The 22757-nt window shown below is 30.6% G+C and overlaps 1 protein-coding gene across 1 annotated transcript; it reads left to right on the top strand.

Moving 5' to 3' along the window:
* The first annotated feature begins 6578 nt into the window (after positions 1-6578).
* LOC135961930 (uncharacterized) lies at positions 6579-13227 on the top strand. Its single transcript, XM_065513579.1, has 3 exons — positions 6579-8253; positions 8322-8418; positions 12752-13227. Exons 1-3 carry the CDS (start codon positions 6721-6723, stop codon positions 13117-13119), a joined length of 1998 nt encoding a protein of 665 aa, XP_065369651.1. The 5' UTR covers positions 6579-6720; the 3' UTR covers positions 13120-13227.
* The last annotated feature ends 9530 nt before the right edge of the window (positions 13228-22757 follow it).

Genomic DNA, 22757 nt, shown 5'->3' with positions numbered 1-22757 from the left:
ATTCAAACGAAGTGAACAATTGGTATTAATCCATCTTACTCTCATAATTATGACATAAAAAAAATTCTAAGTAAAACAATTACAGGAATAGACATTCTGAAAAATTATGAAAAAAATAATATGTTAACTGACATTGAACAAAATAATGTTGTTCGCATTGTTATTGATAATTTTATCATGAATGGTATTAAAATGGATGCCAAAGTCATGACGGCAGTGGTACAAGCAATTACAAAATATTTATTTTGATAGAGATCCCACTCGCAACCCACTAAACGACCAAATAGGTGTTCAAGGAAAATATCTAAGCTTTATTTGAAGAAAAAAGGGGCTATTTTGAAAAAAAAGTCAAAAAAGTTTTTGATTTCGGAAAAAAAAAATTAAAATATATTTTTCGAAAGATTGAAGAAAGAGCTATCTAAACCATTTGGCACACATTTAGCTAAGAACAATAGGTAATAAGTTACATGGATAAGAAAAAACCCTTCTTTGCCAAAATGTCAAATTTTGACCCCCTCTAACTCAGAGAGTTCTCGACCGATCTTGTTGAAAAATTGTGTCTGAATTACTTCCACTAGAAATTTCGTTCCGATCGGAAGACATCGATTTCAAAAGTTGGCTCACTTGACATGAAATGCAAGTATTAATGTGTATGTACGACTATTAGTTCATTTTGAAGCATATTATTGTGCATTTAAAAAACACTATACACCTAAAGAAATTTTAGTAGTAAGCTATAATACGGACAGGATTGTATCGTACGTCGCAGAGTGAGCTTCATTTCATAGAATTGAATGGATGACAATTTCATGTTATTACTCCAATAAATTATTTCTAATTGTAAACAATATATTCGCATTTAAACATTAAAATAATTTTTCAGATTAATTTATTCAACTTTTTCTTTGTTAATATTAATTCTAATTTATTGACATCGAAAAGACAAAGTTTTTAATTTGTTATTTATTTCCAATGTCACACAAATCCATTGTGTACCATCTTCTGGGAAAAATTAACAGTTATTAATAACAATTTTAAAACTTTGTAAATCTGCTCTATAAATTAGAATTAAAATTCATTAAAATTAATTTTTAAATATCTTTTTAAAATAAATAACAATAAGTTTATTAGCAATCATAAATATAAAATAAATAATAAATAAAATATCTAATAATCAATATACATTTGTAAACTTGTATATATTTATTTCAATAAATTTATTTTATTTATGGGAATTATATTTTTTTCGTAAGTCTCTATAAATGCATAAATATATTTACAACAAAATTACAATAGAATAATAAATACGTTGATTATTTCCAAGAATTTATTAAAATTTTCTTTGTCGCATTGCAGTTATAATGTTGTTTATGGTTTAATAATTTGCTTGCATTTCAAAATAATTTCCATGGATTTATTAGAATCCACGATAAAAATATTTAAAGCAAATTGAATTCTATTTAAAGGCATAAATATATATACGAAGTTCGTATACATATACGTTTAACCTTAGAGTTAGATATAGAGAGGAAACTCTGTTGTCAAAACCATATGTTACATATGTATGAATACAAAAAATTCGTATGTGTGAATTTTTCAAGATTCCACTGTATTTGCTTTCATACATAGAGGAGAACAAACAAAATTATGCTGTCAAGAATCAAAGTGGTGGAAATTAATTTAAAAAAAATTAATTTTCGAAATTGTTCGAGTTTCTGCTCTCTATATATTTCTCTACGCTATCTGTGATAGGTATTTGTTAAAACATTTTATTTTGTTTTTATCTATCTATCTACCTTAACTCTATGATTTATTATGCAAAGTATGCTTTTGCACAAATATTGTCTAGTCATTCACAATAAAAATAGAACAAAATACATAATATGAAAAAAACACTTTTGAATTTTAATATTGTTTCAATACATATTCAATTTTTAGCTTTAAAAGTCAACATTTTAAATACATTATAAATAATAGATTTAAAGTGGATGATTTGGCACTGTGTATTATTTAGAATATTTAAATGAAAAACATTGCATACTTTAAGGATTAGTGTAAATAATCGGAATCACAGTGCATAATCTCGCAAAAAAAACTCAAACAATATTGTTGTTTAAAATTACACACACGAGAATAGTTTTTGTTTTTATTAATTTATTCTAACGACTTGTGTTTTCAACACTCTTGTATATTATAATAAAAGTCTAAAGGAAATGTCAATACCTTTTGGCAATTTAGTTATACCTGCGGTTTTACGGTTGTCGGAATAAATGTAATTCTAGGCAAAGAATAATTAAATTGGACTAAAAACGCTATTTGGATAAACCTTACATAGTCAGACAAAAATTAATATTTATGAGTTTAGCATCGGTTAAATTTTCACTTACAAATGACTTATAGACCATACCATATAACCAACAATGTATTATTTATATTTTAAAGTGGTTATAGAGTGAGTAAATAAATATCAATATTCATATAAAATCTATTTATTTTCCATATAAGAAATACCGCTTGAGTAAAATAATCAAAGTATAATTGATATAAATAACACATATTGCTCATACGCAATTATAATAGCGGATTAAGTGCGAACAGTTTTGTATCATTGCAAATACAATAACAAACAATTAAGAAAGTATAATAGGTCATGCCCGACCAAATAATACCCTACCCAGAGTATATGAGTAAAAACAGTTTTCTTTTAAAATTTCAATATTTTTTTCGAAGTACATTTCGGCAAAGCGATGTTATGTCTTAACAGAAATATAGAAATAAAAAAGATTAGCTGTTTTTTTTAGAAAATTTTAATATACAAAATGCAATAAAAGTTTTTATTAGTTTCAAAATTTCGTGCGAAATGCTGTCAAACTACATATAGAATATTTGGAATGAAATATATGCGAAATAATTTCGAAAAAGCAGTACTCTATTTTTATTGTGGAAAACATGTGAAATACATCTGGCAACCTTATTTTTCCACACGAAATAACATACGCAGCACTTCTTTCTCACGAAATTAAAACCAACAGCTAGCTGTCAAACAGCATGTAAAATTTTTCACATGAAAAAACCATAATTTTTCACAAATATGAACCGAGTACTAGGCTTTATATAGAAAATTTGTATCAGAATGCAAAAGTTGGAAAGATATTTGTGAATTATTATTGAGAATCCCACAATTCCAAAAAAACTTTTAAAAAATTCCAAAAATAGTATTTTTTAGAATTTTTATTCTGCTGACTACACCGAGGTCCGGGCTATAAATTTCCTTTGCAAGATAATTAAGACAATATGCTCTGTGGCCATGCAAGAGTGGTTATATATATATGGGCGTTTCATGTCAAATGAAAAAACTTATGAAATCTATGTCTTCCGATCGGGATGAAATTTGCACCAAAGTTCTATTGGTTCAGACACAATTTTTCAACAAGATCGGTCGAGATCTCTCTGAGATAGAGGGGGTCAAAACTTGACATTTTGGTCAAGCAGGTGTTTTTTCTTATCCATGTCACTTATTACCTATTGTTCTTAGCTAAATTTGTCCCAAATACACAGAAAAAAGTAATTCATAATTGGAATGAATTTTGTAATAAATATTATTAATCGAACATGCCTTTTTTTTCCAAACTTTTTCATTCAGAATAAGAACATGTTCATAAATATTATAAAATTGTTCATGACGGAAATTTAAGATTTTTTTGCATAAATTTAATAATATTTTATAATAAATTGCATTATAATTGCATTATCTAATGAATTAATTTATAACTTTTTGCATAAAAGCCATATATTGGCCAATATTTTAAGATGAATCAACAATATCTGAAACTTAAAAATATCATTTAATACAATAAAATATCCATAAACAATAAGCATATCATGGCCTTAAACAAATTTAATCAATTTCGCGCATATTTTCTCATTTTGTAGCTGAAAATCATAAAAATAAATAAAAAATTTAATTTCAAATACAAAAATTATTGAATAGATAATTTTCGTAATTGAAAACACATTTTTGTTATTTTTTGTGTTTCAATTACGAAAATTATCTATTCAATAATTTTTGTATTTGAAATTAAACCAATAACGAAAATTGTATATTCAATTGTCTAAATAATCAAATTCAAAACTCAAAATTCAATAGAAAATATCAAGAAATTTTGTTTTTGAGCAAAGGAATACTTGATTTAATTATGAAATAATTGAAACCAGTTCAATATGGGATAAATGTTTGAATTGAAATATAATTTTTTCTGTGTAGTTTAATATTTAAAAAAAAAAATTTTAATATTTTTTTCCAAAATCAGAAACTTTTTTGAATATTTTTTTTTAAATTTTTTTTTCTTAAAATAAAGCTTAGATATTTTCCTTGAAGACCTATATGGTCGCTTAGTGGGATGAGAGTGGTATATCTATCAAAATAAATATATTGTAACTCAAAACATACAATTTTTGACTTTTTTGCAATATGAAAAACTTTGTTGACATTTTTTTCAAAATGGACCCTTTTTTATTTTTTTTTAGCTCAAACAAAAGCTGAGATATTTAGCTTGAAGACCCTTTTGGTCGCTTAGTGGGATGCGAGTGGTATATCTATCAAAATAAATATTTTGTAACTCAAGAAATACAATTTTTGAAATTAGAACTAACCTTGGTGCAAATTTCATCCCGATGGGAAGACATAGATTTCAAAAGTTGGTTCACTTGACATGAAATGCCTCATATACATATGTACATACTATATAATAGTGGATATGTGTTTATATGTATATTCGTGTGTTTGAAGTCTATAGGCGGTTAAACGTCTGACAAGATTTGCTTGACATTTTTACCCTATGTTTACATCCTACACCACCATAGTGGGGATTAGTCTAATACCCACCTTAAAGTATACTGATCGACTCAGAATCACTGTCTGAGCCGATTAAACGATGTCCGTCCGTCTGGCTGGTCGGCTGGCTGGCTGTCCATGTAAACCTTGTGCGCAGAGTACATGTCGCAATTTTGAAGATATTTCGATAAAATTTGGTACATATAATTTTTTCGGCCCAAGGACGGAGCCTATTGAAACTGGCAGAAATCGGACCATTATCACAATTTTTGCTCCAAATAAGTTTTATATATATGAAATTCATATAACCAAATTTATTTATGATCGGTCCATAATTAGTCATAGCTCCCATATGAGACCCGCTTCCGAAAATCACTTTAACGTGCATAAATCTCCTAAAAATTGTCGTATACACATAAAATTCAACATAAATAGCTTTAATATAGACATAAATAAATCAACCAAATTTTATGGCGATCGGTCCATAATTAGTCATAGCTCCCATATAAGGCCCATTTCCGAAAGCATAAATCTCTTAAAAATTTTGGTATACACATAAAATTCAACACAAATAACTTCTATATAGACATAAATAACAAAGCTAAATTTCATGGCGATCGGTCCAAAATTAGTCATAGCTCACATAAAGGCCCACAATATCTTAAAAATTATCTATAACGAAAGAAAGTTATTTGTTATCTAACTATAACAAATAACTTTCATATAGACATAAATAACATGATATATTTTCATGGCGATCGGTCCATAATTAGTCATAGCTCCATAGCACTCTTCCAAAACTCATTCACGAAAATAAATTATTAAAATTTTAAAAGAAAAATGATTTTGGTCATTTACTTAGTGTTCACATCAGTGAACAATAGAATATACCCATCCCTGATGACAATCATGACCCTCATCTCAACTGCAATCAACTTCAGTGTTTGTAAACAAATGTCAACTGCAGCCCCCTTCTTATCAACTTTCTTATTAAACTGTCTTGAGACGAACAAGTACGCTTATTATCTCTTTGCCGAAAGTATAAAACTAAGCTTAATAAACACACATACTCAAATACCTAAAGTGAAACCCTAAAAGTAAACTAAATCCTAAAAACTAAATCTAATTGTGATAAATAACTAATGTTAAAACTTACGTACTAATTAAAAAAACTTAAATTAATTTATCACAGAATATAATATTTACCCTAATAAAACTTACACATATAATAAATTTGTGTACAATAAAAACTCTTATTTACCCAATTGAGTTCAATAAATATACATACATATATTTTATAACGATACCCGAAAATACATGGTTTTCGTATTTATCCTTTCCCTAATTCCCGCATAAGTACCCTAACTACTTATCCCCTCTAACCCGTTAAAACACTTAGTGTAGGGTATTATATATATACTTTCTTACTTGTTTTCTATTGTTTTGAGTTTTCAAGTGGGCGTGGTACCTCCCATATAAAGTTAATTTTAAATATCAAAAATATTTTGGAAACTATAATAGCTATGGTACTCAAATTTTGCATGAGCATTATCGCCGTTTGTATAAATATTAGAGGAAAAAATGGGAGTTGTAGCCACAGAGGGCGTGGCACCTCCCATATGATGATAATTTAAACAAATCGAATATGGGATACAATAAGAGATTTTATGTCCACTTTTTCTTTATTTACCCCACTGTGCAACGTCTATTAATTTTTTCCTTTAGTATTTTCACAAAACTTCTAATGAAAGCAATAGAAATATTTTAATATTTTATACAATTTTTATATTTTTTATACGTTTTTTACAACTTTTATAATTGTGTTTTTGCATCCTTTTATAAACTGCAGTTTTGATTAAATCACATTTAGATCAAAATTATACAAAATGACTTCAATAGAAAAAAGCCTGAAAAATCGTTTCAACAAACCAAAGAAAACTAAAACTTCAACGACAAGAGTTACAGGAAAAGCCAGTAAAACAATTAAAATATCGGGAACCAAAAAAGTGATTTTGGAAACCAATAAACAGGGCATAGAATTACATAGAAAATCATATGACACAACCAATGCATCAGCGGAGGCGTTAGTAAATGGCATTAATTCAACTGACACATCCAAAATAGAGCCCAAAATTAACCGATTATTAGATAAATTTGCAAACGACGATGATTTGCAAAACGCTATAGCTGAAATTGAATCTAGTGGATCATCTTCAGTATCAGAGGACAGTCCAGAATCAGAAGAGGAGCAAAAAGATCTTGTGGATATTATAGAAAAGCCAGAGAAATTTTTAGAATTTGGAATAATTTCTGATGACGAATCATTGATTGAGGAAGAATCGTATTATACTAAACAAAATAAGTTGGAAAATGAATTAGACGTATTAGGTATGTTCGAAGATGTACCACAGCTGGATGAAATTTCGCTAGCAATGACTGATGATTTGGTAGTTAAACTGCCAATAGCTATAGAAATCGATTCAAATGCTTCCACAGATGTAGGCAAATTTGTCAATCCTTTAACTGGTGTAAAGTCTTCATCTTCAACGTTAAGCACAATATCCAAAAAGGATAATGATTATTCCAGCACAGATGAGAGTAAATCACTAGAAAACGACAAAGAGGATAAAGAAGAACAAGGATTCAAAAGTGATACTTCTTATGAAGATGAGTTTGAAAAAGATATTGTTGATACAGCTGATATTTTAGAGGATGTTAATGACCCTGTCAAAGATGCTGATGAAATTTTCCAACAATTTCTGGAAAAAGAAAAGGAAATAGAAGCAGTGGTCTCAGATGAATATAATGCAGCTAAGATTGCTTTAATAAGTGAAGAACATCAGCGTCAAATACAGCAACACACTTTGGAATTTCTGAATAAATTAATCGATCACTGTGTAGCCAAATCCGACTACATAAATGCTGACATGATATTACGGAAATCTTTAGATAAAAGAAAACTAATAAACGAACTTAAAGCAACATATGATTTGCTGGAGATGGAAAGACGAGGAACCCAATTTCTCAATCGTAAATGTGTCGAATATTTCAAACGTAAATCCTGTCTTCGGGTAATTTCACCTGACGATCCCAAGACTTTAAAAAGTGATAGTTTAAATTACTATAATGCTCTTGATAATTTAGACAAATGGTTAATTAGAAAAGAGAAAATGAAAAGTCTATGCTCAAATCAGGTTCTTGAAGCAAGAGATCAATTCAAAGAAGCCGAACAACAATCTAATGAAAAAGTTTATCAGCTCGAACAGCTGGTTAAGACAACATTTCAGCTTGAAAATTATGATAAATTGCAGACATTTGTGATTAATACTTTGTCTAAAATGGCTGCGATCAGGAAGGAAATTTCGAAAGTTCGTTTTCAACTTTTACTAAAACAACATCAAGTGTCTGCGCTGCAAAAGGTAGATTTTACAATACATATACTATGGTTTATAAATACAAGTTAAAACTATTTGATTTCTCTTTAAAGCAAAGGACAAATTTAGAAGATTTAGGCAATGGCCTTAATTTAACGCAATATGAAACCATGGAAACGGAAACGAATGTGTTAAGTAAAAAACTTGAAGGTAAATGGTCTTAAGATCAGTTTTCAAAAATAATTCACATTGATAATTTTTTTTCGAAATTTATTTTAAACCAAGCATCTTTTATTGTTATATATATACTGATCTGAACATATTTGGTATATTTTAATGCAATATTAGGAAAAAGAGTTAATAATTTAGAATGAAATTGCATCACCTTGTAAAAACATAATTATTATGAGATTATGAATGTAACACAGATTTTTGGATAAAAAATAATTTTTTTTTAACGTTTCTCCAATTTGTGTATCCCTTCCCAAAAACAAGTATTGTCGAGATCATCAAGGTTAAGGAGCGGAGCCAAAACTCGTCCATATTTTGGTTGAACAACTCCATACACAAAGTTGTCACATGATTGCGGCACTCATCTTGCAAAAAGCTTTCCCGTACCCAAGTGATCATTCAAAATTGAAACCACTTAGTCTTGTGAGATGCGTGTGGTTTTCAAAATCTCCCGCACATTTAATCTCCGATCGGCCAACACCATATCGTGATTTTTTTTTTAAATTGTTTCGGGTGTAGAGACCACTGAAAGTTCGGCATCTTCCGTGCTTTTCGGCCACAACCAAATTGAGTAAACAACTTTTTATAACCTACACCAATATAGTGGAGAGGGTATATTGGATTGGTGCTGTAATGTGCAAAACTATAGTCATTATAGCCACCTTAAAGTATATCAATCTGCTCTGAATCACTTTCTGAGTCGATTATGCAGATTGTATCCAAACTGCAGGTCGCAATTTTAAAAATAATTCGACAAAATTTGACACAAACTTTTATATTGAACTAACCTTATTGAATTTGGTTAGAACCGGTCCATTGTTTATCCTAGCCCCCATAGAACTACTCTATCTGAATATAGTTAAGCACTCATAAATATCTTAATTATAAACATATTCAAACCAAATTCAGCACAAATAATTTTTATATAAGCTGAACCCGTACTACCAAATTTAGTACCGATCGGTCAACAATAATGTGCTTAAATCTCTGAGATATGTTAGTATCCAAATAAATTTCAAAACAATATACGCAAATCATTCCTCAAAATTATAATTAGTCATAGCTCCCAAGTCATTTTCAGCCCACTTCTGAAAATGACTTTGTCGAGCATAGATATCTTAAAAATGTTGGTATTCAAATAAGATTCAATTTCATATCAAAAGAATACTATTTTTAATCATATACTCGGTGTAGGGTAATATGGTCGGTCTTTCCCGACTATACTTTCTTACTTGTTTACCATTGAAATTAATGGTGGAGAGTTCTTGTCGTATTAGGCAAAAAAAATCCTTCAGAAGTCACAAAGTTGTCTACTAAGAATGGCTGTCAAACAAAAATTATATGACGCAGCTTGTATGGGATCATACCAGAACGCGCCCTATCGGAAGTATAGTGATATATTAAATATATACACTCTAAAACAAGTAAGGAAGTATGGTCGGGCTTGACAGACCATACTATAATACCCTACACTAAGTAAAAGAGCAAAAACATTTTTCTTTTAAAATTTCAATAATTTATATTTTTGAGTGATTTTCGGAAGTGGGCCTTATATGTGGGCTATGACCAATTATGGACCGATCACCATGAAATTAGGTCGTGTGATTTATGTCTATATTAAAGTTAACTATGTTGAATTTTGTGTGTATACCAACATTTTTAAGCGATTTATGCACGTTAAAGTGATTTTCGGAAGCGGTTCTATATGGGAGCTATGACTACTTATGGACCGATCGTAACAAAATCTGGTGACATGAATTGTGTACATATAAAACTTATTTGGAGCGGAATTTGTGGATATACATATATAAATTAAACATTTATGACCGATAAAGTCCAATTTCGGAGGGACATTTGTATGGGGCTAGGTGAAATAATGAACCGATTTCAGCCAGTCTCAATAGGCTTGGTCCTTGAGCCGAAAAAATAATATGTACCAAATGTCATCGAAATATCTTCAAAATTGCGACCTGTACTCTGCGCACAAGGTTTACATGGACAGCCATCCAGCCAGCCGACCAGACGGACGGACAGACGGACATCGTTTAATCGACTCAGAAAGTGATTCTAAGTCGATCGGTATACTTTAAAGTGTGTGTTAGACTAATATTTTTGGGCGTTACAAACATCTGCACAACCGCATAATACCCACCCCACTAAGGTGGTGTAGACTCTATTGTGGAGCGACAACAGATCAGTGTCATAAATCACTTTCGCATATACCACTCAATTGGTAAGATAATTCGAATCAAGATCCTAATCACCAGCCGTGGCCAAATCAACTGAATCGCAACTTCTGCCAGTTTGTAAAGAAAGACAAGTCGAAACAATAGTTAGGTTATTTAAAAACTGCAACTTGAGTTCAGAAGTTGGGAAGTTGTGGTCAAAAGTTTGATATTTTTCCAACTTAAGAAAGAAGGGTGATAGGGTTACGATCAAGTTTGTGCATTTTTCCCGGCTTAAGACAGACCATTTTGAGACATACACTGCGAAACTAAGGTTTTTTCGAAATACAACTCGTAAACACCACAGGTTTGCACTCCGACTGCAGCTGTAGACACCATCAACTCACAGCCAAATTATCCAAGGCTATTGGCGCCGATGGTATATCGATGCTAAAGTTCTAACACTTTGGCGCTCGGGAATATGTTCAACTGACAACAGTTTTTACCTGTCAGTGGAACCAAATACCTGGAAATGTGTCATCGCGATACTCAAATCTGATATCACCGGGCTTATCCGGCAGAGGCTTTATGAAGAGATGGATCGTTATTGTTTGAGTGGCGTCATTCATTCTTGAAACTATCTCTCTAAACGTCCATCACCGCAGAAGTGGAGATCTAGTATGAATACAACTGTACTCTTATGGCGAGAACGTGATGGTGTCCAGATACCTATTGTGAACCACCCAAACAGTTTGGGGTCTTTTTATCGCTCATGCCACCGCAATCAAACGCAAAATACGAAGTTGGAACAAATTTCTTAAAGCGCTAATCGGCTGATAGATAAAAACATATTTTGGAACATTCCAAGACATTTGAACCGCCAGTTAATTACACTGCTACTGCGTGGCCACCTTCTTAAATTATTACCAGTGGAGAAATATTAAAAGCTTCCAAATGCTATCTTATGTTCTATCACGGACTGGATGTAAATTACATTATATCATCTTCTGGCGGAACTGAAATATCATCGTTTATCGTGAAATATCATCGAAAAATCATCCTAGCTACAATATCATACAGTTGGCTTCCCTCTTGATGGCCGTCAAGAAAGATATTTCTGTATGCGAGGAGAACGTAAATATGTATGAGCAGAATCCATAGGATTGGAAATCATAGAAAGCAAAGAGTAGAACCTGAAGCGAAAATCTAGAGTAGTTCAGGAACAACAGATGTCGGTATATTCTTAATGTCTACAACCCCCACATGTCCAGCCTTCCCATATTGAACTGCACAGTCAACCCTACTTCACTTTGTCTAAAGGATTCATTAATTGGACAATTACTTGTCATTAAACTCGATGCAGAACCCTCGGATTACATTAATTAAAAATGCGAGATTTTTCCAAATTTATAGATTTTATTTTGAACATTTCTGACAACATATCGATTCTGAGCCAAAAAAGTGCTCATATTTTGAGGCCAAGAACGAATCCAGCCAATACCGGATACTCTGTCCCAAAGTGAAGAGCATCCCAGAGAGAGCGTTCTGCATAGATCGAAACAAATAGTAGACGGGTTATATATCTTCGGGTTATCATAATGGATACAATTTTCATCACAAGTAATGATTAATTTCAAAAATGATTTTCATTTATACCGTCCAAGCAGCATTTCAGAAATACAAAATCGTGTTTCAAGGTCTCTCAGCTTCAATTCGTATGGTACTCAATTTCTCAGCTTTTTGATGAAACTTCCGGCTTGCGTTTTGAAATTGCAAGCTTTTGTTTAGTTTGACAAAAATCTTCATGGACTAATGCCACCAATTCTTGGTCTTCATACTTTTTTGGCTGGCCTGGGCGATCTTCTTCTTCTTCCGTGTCAAATGTACTATGTACGCTTTAAAATGACATATAAGTTATTAAAAAAAACGGCGTTCAAAAGATACGCCATCTATCTATTGTCTATCTACTGATCAATATTCTCAAAACCCAAACCCAAGCACAAGTACTTTTAACTTAAAACTTTTAAGGACTTCTGTGCAATATCAGATATTAACTTATCAGACAATAATGATTCTGACATAAAATTCTGTTAATTTCCAACCAAATTTTTTACCATTAATTTTAAATATATGTTCCTTTCTTTCAGAACGTAATTCTGCTCTCAAAAAGCTCCACGATCATTTCAATTTCGATTTGCACAACATGGCCCATTTGCAAGAGAAACAAAAAATGTTGCGACAGATTGTAACCGTACAAAAAGAATATTTAGAAGAAGTAAAAGAGGAAAAGAAACAGTTTCGAAAATTTGTGTTTCAACTTAAAGTAAAACGCCAGCAATTAAGGTCTGATATACGTAATGCGAGCTTCCAAAGTGGCCTACTGGATAAACCGGTGCTAATGAAGGACTATGATGAAACGGTGGAAACGGCAAATAAACTACGACAAACTATTGAAGATTTAAAATGTACTATTGCAGGTTTAAATACTAAAATCTCTGCTTTAAAAGAAATTTAAAGAAAATCATTTGCTGTAGTGATAATAGATTTATTGAACCAATAATTACCAATTCCGATTAATAAGCGATAAAATTTGTAAATTATTTTAATAGAAATAAATCAAAAAGTATTTCGTAGAAAATTATGTTTCCTAAAGAGTTTTTTTTTAAAAATTTTTATTTATAGTGACTAAGAGCTTGCCTCCATGCGAATGTGTGTGTTAAAATTAAAAGATACATATGCACATCTTACGAATAACAAATTATATTTATGTGATTCTTAAGACACACCTGTAATTCAAGGTAATTGCTTCTTTTACATTTCTTTGTGAGATGCATAAACATTTTATATTAAAATAATTAATTTTTTTTTTGCCATTTTGTGAAATAAAAACAGACAAATTCTGTCAAAGTGCCAAAAATTCTTAATGGATCATTAAGAGTTATTAATTATTCAATTTAAAAATTTCTTTTAATACAACCAGAATTTATTTTTAAGTAGAAAATTAAAAATAAATACAATTTTATTCCTAAAATAAAATTAAAGTTACCATCTATAATTAAATCATAAATCTAATTGCGAAAATCTGTCCGTCAGTGAAAAAATCTTATCGGTAATTATCAAGCATGTGATGAAAATCGAACGATTTTACCACTATCGATTTGAAAAGGTATTATAAATATCGATCAATTTCAAGAATAATATTTTAACCAGTCTTATTATTTTCTAGTAAAATATAGCCCAGGTGATAAACAACTAATAATTTAAAAGAAATTATGCTCAGAACACCATATCGCCATATCGCAGTGAAATTACTTCTTCCCCAGGATACGTGTTGAGGTCGTGAAATTTTGCTCGCTAAACCATTTTTTATGGTTCTTTTATGAGTGCTTTAAGCCGGTCTGCTGAAAAATAACTTCTTCGTCAGGTTTGCCGCTCTTATCTACAAAATCGGGATGATGAGTCTTTAAAATACGCAAATATTCTTCTTAACTCATTATTTCGCCGATTGTTTTAAAATTGGTGACACTGTAATGAAACAGTAAAATATGGTAATGACATGAGCATGCTTTATATCGAGCCCTTAGAGCCAAATTTTTTTTTTATTGCAAAAATTGTATGGAGCGACTGATGTTTTAGCGTTCTCAGAATATCAAAATTGTTAATAACTTCAAAATTATAGGGAGTAAGATTTTATCGTAAGTCAATGTTTACACTTTACAGTAAACGAATTTTATCGTAAGCGACACATAGTGGTATAGAAAAAAAGAGGGAAATAAATCTGTAACTTCTAAATGGTTAGATTGGTGTGAATGAAATTTCACATGCGCAAAGAAGAAGTGTTTTCGAATTTAAGTCCTGAACGTGTACCTCATGGGCCCAACAGGGGCGCGACCAAGGGTCTCAAAGTAGGACACCTCGGGTATGTTACATTTTCAAAACGATCCTGTTTCTTCGTTTGTGTTTGGATTTCAAAAAAATTACACGTATAAAATCTTTTCATCGAGCTCGCAATTATTTCTTATAGCTTAGGAGATATTCACGTTTGAAAATTAAATTTTCAACAGTTTTACCCAACCTACTCCAGGTTTTTGATAGCAGCGTATCCAAATATTTTCCGATTTTCTCCAGTTTTCCTTCATTAGACTAACAACATATGTATGTGTCAAATAGAAAAAGAAATGTTTAAAAATAATGACTAAGTCCAAAGTTATATGCATATCAATTTAAAAAAATTTAAAAAGCCTATTTTTCGCAAAATTTTTGGAAAAAATAACTTTTTTCTTTTTAAGTTATCGCAAAAAATTTCTAAGAGGATGTATAAGGAATTTATACTTTCTGAAAGCTAAATTTGCATAAAATATTTAAAATGAAAAAAAAATTTTGTTATAGAGGTCCAATCAAAAAATACTTATTTTTTATGTAAAATTAAAATTTAGGGCAAAAAATCAAAATATAGTAACCGATTTTAGATGACCCAATATGCTGTTAATTATTTTGTAAAGGATTCCGATAACTCCGACCCTGGTATGGATATTATAGCCAAAAAAAACTGAAATTTTCCATTTTTGGGAATTGAGGGATTGCTGATAATAAATTTCAAAATTCGTTTTTATTTTTGCATTTTAAGTAGAAAATTTTACATAACTGTGAAATTTCATTAAAAACTATTCATAAATAACAATTTTATTTCAATTCGAAAAATTGTTATCTATGCAAAAATTCAATAAAAAACATTTTTTGTCATATTTTTCAATAAAGTATTCCATGAATTTTTAATTGTCAAAAGTTATAAATATTTTTGAAAAATAGACAAATAGTTTGAACGAAATTATATTATATTGCATCATAACATTTTTAATTCTATGTATAAATTTCAAAATAATCGAAAAAACCTTCTGCTGTAAAATTTGTGTTTTGTCGCTTACGATAATTTGGCGCAAAGGGCTCGATATGGTTCCACCTAAGACCAATGCAAATCGATAACATAATGGGTAAAGAAAACTATCTGCGTATTTTGCAGACTTATCATACTGGTATTGTAGTCTCATCATCACGTTGGTGTATTTGCTGAACGTTGGCAACGTTGGCGTATGTGCTGAAGTCGAAAACAGCAACTTCGAAGGTGCTGACACTGGCCAACAAAGCCAAATCGCCAACAGTCAATGAATCACCAGCAGCAACTTGTTGACCTTCCAAGAAAATGTTGAAGAATTCGAAGGCGGATTTACTTTATTAATATTATTTTAATTCCATAAGAAGTTCACAACATGTACTCATTTATGCTCCCCACTGTATGAACCCAAAGTCGCAAAATCAAGCAGTATGATTTCTGTCTACTTGAATCTAATTTCTGTGTAATTTTTTATCGATATCAATGTTTATATGCGTTATTATATTTTTGGATTGTGGTACTTATATGGGAGCTATGACCTATTATGATTCGATTGTCATACAACATTTTAGCGTGATTTCTATGTACAGTGGTGGCCAGGAATTTAAGACAAAAATTGTTTGCTAAATTCCATGTAATTGTCAATTATTTTTTCAAATATTTCCACAAATATATATGCATGAGGACTGTTTTAACACACAAGTGTGTTTTAATCGACTGTGTCAATTCATACATATTCACCACGAAGATTTTTCTATAACTTGACCAAACATTTTTTTTTTTAAATAAACATATCATTATAATTTTATTATTATAAAATATTCGGACCAAATTTCGTATTTTTAGTTCCATTAGTTTCGGTCATATCATGTTATTAACAGAGGTGGGTCAATGTATTTTCACATATCTTTGTCCATATATGTTTTACCGATTTTTCCAAACATTTTTCAGAAACTAGAAACATTAATAATAAATTTCATACCCTTAGAGGTCCCTTTATTTTGGCTCTATCGCACTTAAAATTCACTTGATGAAAAAAATTCAAGTATTTGTCTAAAATTGGTGGCCACCACTGTATATTAATTGAATTTCATATTTACAATAGTTTTATGGGTATCATATTATTTTGGTTCACTACAGATTTTTTTGGAATATTTGTGTAGGTGTTTTCCAGAAGTGGTTTTTATATGGAGGATCATTAGTATAGCGATTTTTATATATTGAAATTTTTTGTTTCGAATTTCAATTTGATAACTACATATATTTGTAAGAAATTTATGAGGATATTATTGATTTTCGGGAGTGGACCTTATATGGGAGCTATGTTCAAATATGGACCTATTTAGAGCTATAAACAAATATGAGCCGATTTTCATAAAATTCGTTGCACCGACTTTTGTTTACATAAATTATTTCTGTCGAATTTCAACTCAATATCTATATAAAGTATATAAAGTATTTATAAGTGTTTAAGTGATTTTTGGAAGTGAATTTTATATGGGCCAATCCACGAAAAATTTTGTCTTGTGATTTATTTTAGCACGAAACTTAATTTTGTTGCATTTTGTATGGATACTGCAATTTTGTAGGCATTTATAGACATAGTTCTATATTTCGGGAAGAAATTTGTATGGGGGCTAGGAGAAATCATGGACCGATTCCCATAACTTTCAACAGAGTTAGTGCTTTTATCATAAACATAACGAGTATAAAATTGTATTTTATTATCTGCAATATATTTACACAAATAACAAAAAATATATGAAAATTATCAATTTTTTGTTTAGGTTGTCTCACATTTTGGTTCATAACTTTGGTTCTACTGTACCGATTTTGCTGATTTTCAATACCAAACTGCTTAGGACAATAATAAACATTTGTTTTTTGAAAGGTTTCCAAGTTTGTTTGTGTATGTTGAACGTGATCGTGTTTTACAGAGACACACAGACGGACAGACGGACATGGCTCAATCGACTTAGAATTTCATAAGGATCAAGAAAATATATACTTTGTTGGGTCTCGGATAAATATTTCTCAATGTTACACACGGAATAACAAACGTATATACATATATACCCTCAAAAGTGTAAACAAATATTTATACAAACTTCAAAAGTAAGTTTTTGTTCTGACTCAATTCTACATATAAAAACAAGTAAGAAAGTATGGTCGGTCAAGCCCGACCATATAATACCCTACACCAAGTAAATAAGTAAAAATATTTTTATTTTAAAATATCAATAATTTATATTCGTGAGTGATTTTCGGAAGTGGGCCTTATATGGGAGCTATGACCAATTATGGACCGATCGCCATATAGTTAGGTCGTGTGATTTATGTCTATATGAAAGTTATTTATGTTGAATTTTATGTATATACCAACATTTTTAAGTGATTTAAGCACGTTAAAGTGATTTTCGGAAGCTATATGAGAGCTATGACTAATTATGGACCGCTCGTAACAAAATTTGGTGACATGAATTTTGTATATATAAAACTTATTTGCAGCGAAATTTGTGTAGATACATACATATATAAATTAAACATTTATGACCGATAAAGTCCAATTTCGAGAGGACATTTGTATGGGGGCTATGTGAAATAATGGACCGATTTCAGCCAGTTTCAATTGGGTCCTTGGGCCGAACAAATAATATGTACCAAATTTGATCGAAATATCTTCAAAATTGCGACCTGTACTCTGCGCACAAGGTTTACATGGACAGCCAGCCAGCCAACCAGACGGACGGACATCGTTTAATCGACTCAGTCAATCGGTATAATTTAAGGTGGATGTTAGACTAATATTTTTGGGCGTTACAAACATCTGCACAAACGCATAATACCCTCCCCACTATGTTGGTGTAGGGTATAATTAATTATAGCACAGCATTTCTTGCCAGTGAAAAATTACAGATATATTCGGGATTAACATTTAAACTGCGAAGTGTTGGTGAATTTAACACCCTCTCTAATTATTTTTAGGTTTTATGAGAAAGCCTGCTTTGTTGAACAGAATATTTTTTTTCTTTTTATATCCACCATCGAAAAAGTTTGTAACACCACATAATATTTGTTGCAGATCATCATTAGTATATATGCTCTGGGTTCTCATATGATTCTAAGACGATGTAGCTATTTCCGTCAGTCTGTCTCTTGAAAATACGATAGGAACCAAACAAAATGAGCTCACTGGCTAAAATTTGCCACAAATATTGCTTGTTATTCAAAATGGTCAGTATCACCCCCCAGGAATACTATTTTAGCAATGATAAATATGTTGATTATGCAGTAATCCTGATAAAATTGTGCACAAATTAGTTCTAAGTACCCTAAAATGATATTTACAGTATCATGTCAGAAAATGACTTGAACATTGATAATTGTCTACTAATTTTATCATTCCGTTTGTAACATATCGAAATATTGGTCGTGGGACCAATAAATATTATTATGTTTTTACCTTATAATAACGGTAGTTTATTTCCTTTAAATAAACCGTATTCTTTTGATTGCAATTAAAATCAGTTTAGATTATTTTAAAAATTTGTTACAACTATTTATTTCTTTAAATTTACACAACAATAGTCACTCCCTTTAAGTAAAAGTTTATAAAATGAGAAAACTTCTATCTCTTTTTTGTTAAAAATCATACATGTTTATGGACTAGCTGTTTCTATAAATTATTTCGACAAGTCAGCGAGCTAAATTTAAGGTAGTGTTTAAAATAGAAATTTTTGCGGTTTTTATACCCTACACCAGCATAGTGGGGAGGGTATTATGCGTTTGTGCAGATGTTTGTAACGACCAAAGATATTAGTCTAACACCCACCTTAAAGTATACCGATTGACTCAGAATCACTTTCTGAAACGATGTCCATACGTCTGGCTGGCTGTCCATGTAAACCTTGTGCGCGGAGTACAGTTCGCAATTTTGAAGATATTTCGATAAAATTTGGTACATATAATTTCTTCGCCCCAAGTCGAAGCGCATTGAAACTGGAAGAAATCGGTCCCTTATTTCACCTAGCCCCCATACAAATGTCCTCCCAAAATTGTAATTTATCGGTCATAAATGTTTAATTTATATATGTATCTCCTCAGATTCCACTCCAAATAAGTTTTGTATACACAAAATTCATGTCACCAAATTTTGTTATGATCGGTCCATAATTAGTCATAGCTCCCATATAGACCCGCTTCCGAAAATCACTTTAACGTGCATAAATCTCTTAAAAATTTTGGTATACACATAAAATTCAACATAAGTAATTTTCATATAGACATAAATCACTCAACCGAATTTCATCGCGATCGGTCCATAATAGGTCATAGCCGGACCTATAGGATATACTTATTTATACCATAATATTATATGCTATGTGATTTCTGTTAATTGTCTTAAAATCCACAATTTATTAAAATTTACATAATTTAGAAGCATGTATGCATATAAATTAAACAAAAACAAGAAATAAATATTTTTAGTTGATTTTTATAAATATTTACATACAATTTTAATTACTTCATTAATTATTCGCATTTATTATACATTTGTGTGTACTCGTTTGTACGTATTTCAAATCAATATTAATATCCCAGCAGTTCTATCTTATCATTTTGGGGGACAACTAGTTACATTACTAGCTACGTGACTAGTCATTTTAACATGTTACAGTGAGACTGTCTGTTAACTGGTCTAAAGTAGTCAACGCATTGGATTTACTTACTGCTTACATAGAGTTAGTTACCTTACCAGCTAATTGGTTACTTGATCAGCAAGATAACTAATTATTTTAACAAGTTCGGGTGCTAATCCACTTTAAATAGTCAGTTAAAGAGACTAATCATAGACAGTCCAATAACCGATTGCTTGTAAACAAACTTTCTTCCGACATCTCTCCAATAGATTACTTCTTGTGGATAAAATAAAACTTTCTAAAGTGCTGTACAAAATAAACGTTTAAACTGACTACACTCTAGGTTACTTAGAGACAATTGACTTCACGCTACGTTACATGGGATGGCAGTATACTTAAGCAAAAAATAAAGTGTATGAGAATTATATCAACACAATTGGTATAAAACCAGTTTGTACGGCTTACAAAAAAAGTGCAGTACGACACAAATGTTTAAATTGACTATACACAGAAAAAATTATATTTTAATTCAAACATTTATTCCATATTGAACTGGTTTCAATCATGATATAAAAAAATTACAAGGTAGTTTCATTTCTATTTTTTTGACAAGAAAGGGGATTTTTGAAGTTTATTTTATTTGTAAATATTCAGTGAAGCGTTGCCACATTTAGAAAAATGTTACAATACTCCGAGAAATTTTCAATGAAATATGTGTAGTATGTAACAGTTCACAATACTGCAATTTATATTTAAAATAGATAACAAAAACGGATTAATCTAAGACGTATGCCTTTATATCACATAGGCCATGACAATTAAGAGCTGCCCGCAGATAGTGATACCTTTTTCAATCAGACTTTAAAAAAATGGATGTTTTTAAATTTATCAGAGGAATTCTAACGTTGCCTCAATTGTTGCATCAAAAGGATTTTGTGGTCGACTTTCTTTTATAAAACTAGCTTGTGCTACAAACGTGTTACTGCAGTCTTTACTGGAACTATTTTATTTGTTGGCTAGAGATTTGAGAGAAGACTTTTATCCCTATTTTCAACGTGTCCTGGATATATTAATATGTTTGCTCAATAGTCATGCTAATCAATTGAAGTGGACTTTTAGTGTGTTTCGCTTATCTATTTATGGTTCTTAAGACGTATTTGAAACGCAATATAGGCTTTGTCTTCATACCACCTTTGCTGGACGAGAGACGCTATGAAGATCGTGTTACCAATTATGCCGTTTTTCATTTATTGCTCGGGACGTTCGTGATTATGGCAAGTTCTTGGAGTTTATATTGAAAAGCATAGAGCGTGAACAAGCTGATAGTGTGCAAGGCTGTGGGAGTTTATTGAGATAAAGCGCTTCGTAAAGGGACAATTCCATTGCATTGCCGGAGACTTTGCAGTTTATTTTAGAATCTTTGGTGGCGGATAAGAAGATATAACCACAACAGAGCCAGCTGTATCATTCCACTGTATCATTCATCATACCAAGTATCGGAGAGTTGTCCCAATGAAATTGTCTCTCATATCTTATTAAGAGATTACACAAACGGTTGTACATTCGTAAAATTGTTCTCTTATTCGTAGAGATGCAAGAGGTTTGTGCCGGCAAACAGCTTTGTGATTTAGTTGCAGATATAAACACAGTCAAGCATAAACTAAATCCTTATATTAACGATACTCAGGAATTGAAAACCTTGGCCAGAGTTGTGTTGCTGCTCAATGCCTTGGATAAACGCACAATAATATTTTGAGTAAAATATTTTTAAATATACTTCAATAAAGGCAAAAATCGGATTAAGTTTAATGAATATGGTAGCTTTGTTTTAGACATAAACTTCAAATCCTCTTTATTGTCAAATGCAAAGAGACCTATATCAATTTTCATTTATTCATAATTAATAATTCAATTATTTCATAATTAAATCAAGTATTCATTTGCTCAAAAACAAAATTTCTTGATATTTTCTATTGAATTTTGAGTTTTGAATTTGATTATTTTGACAATTGAATATACAATTTTCGTTATTGGTTGAATTTCAAATACAAAAATTATTGAATAGATAATTTTCGTAATTGAAACACAAAAAATAACAAAAATGTGTTTTCAATAACGAAAATTATCTATTCAATAATTTTTGTATTTGAAATTCAACCAATAACGAAAATTGTATATTCAATTGTCAAAATAATCAACTGAAACCAGTTCAATATGTGACAAATATTTGAATTGAAACGGTTTAAGAAATAGTTTTTTCTGTGTAGAGACACTTGAGTGACAAATGACTTCACTCTAGATTACCTAGGATGTATAATGTAAACAATTGACTCTGTATGCACTAGAAAGAACACAAACCTGTCCAATGAGAGACATTAGTGACAAATACTATCTCTATGGAATTCATTGACTGCGTGCTTAACTGCTGGGTTATTTACCAAATAATCCAAGTAATATTCATTTCCATTTATTGCAAATATATATTTGAATCTGTATTTATTTATGTGTGAAATTTGTATGTCAATTTTTTGTTTATAAAATTATTATATGGAAATTATATAATAAAATGCAGTGAAAAGTGAAATAATATGTGATTTTTATTGTTATTATGTTTTAATTTGT

Source organism: Calliphora vicina, chromosome 5, assembly GCF_958450345.1.
Source record: "Calliphora vicina chromosome 5, idCalVici1.1, whole genome shotgun sequence".
NCBI lineage: Eukaryota > Metazoa > Arthropoda > Insecta > Diptera > Calliphoridae > Calliphora > Calliphora vicina.
The sequence above is the reverse complement of the archived record's forward strand: the minus strand, read 5'-3'. Positions and strand labels throughout refer to the sequence as shown.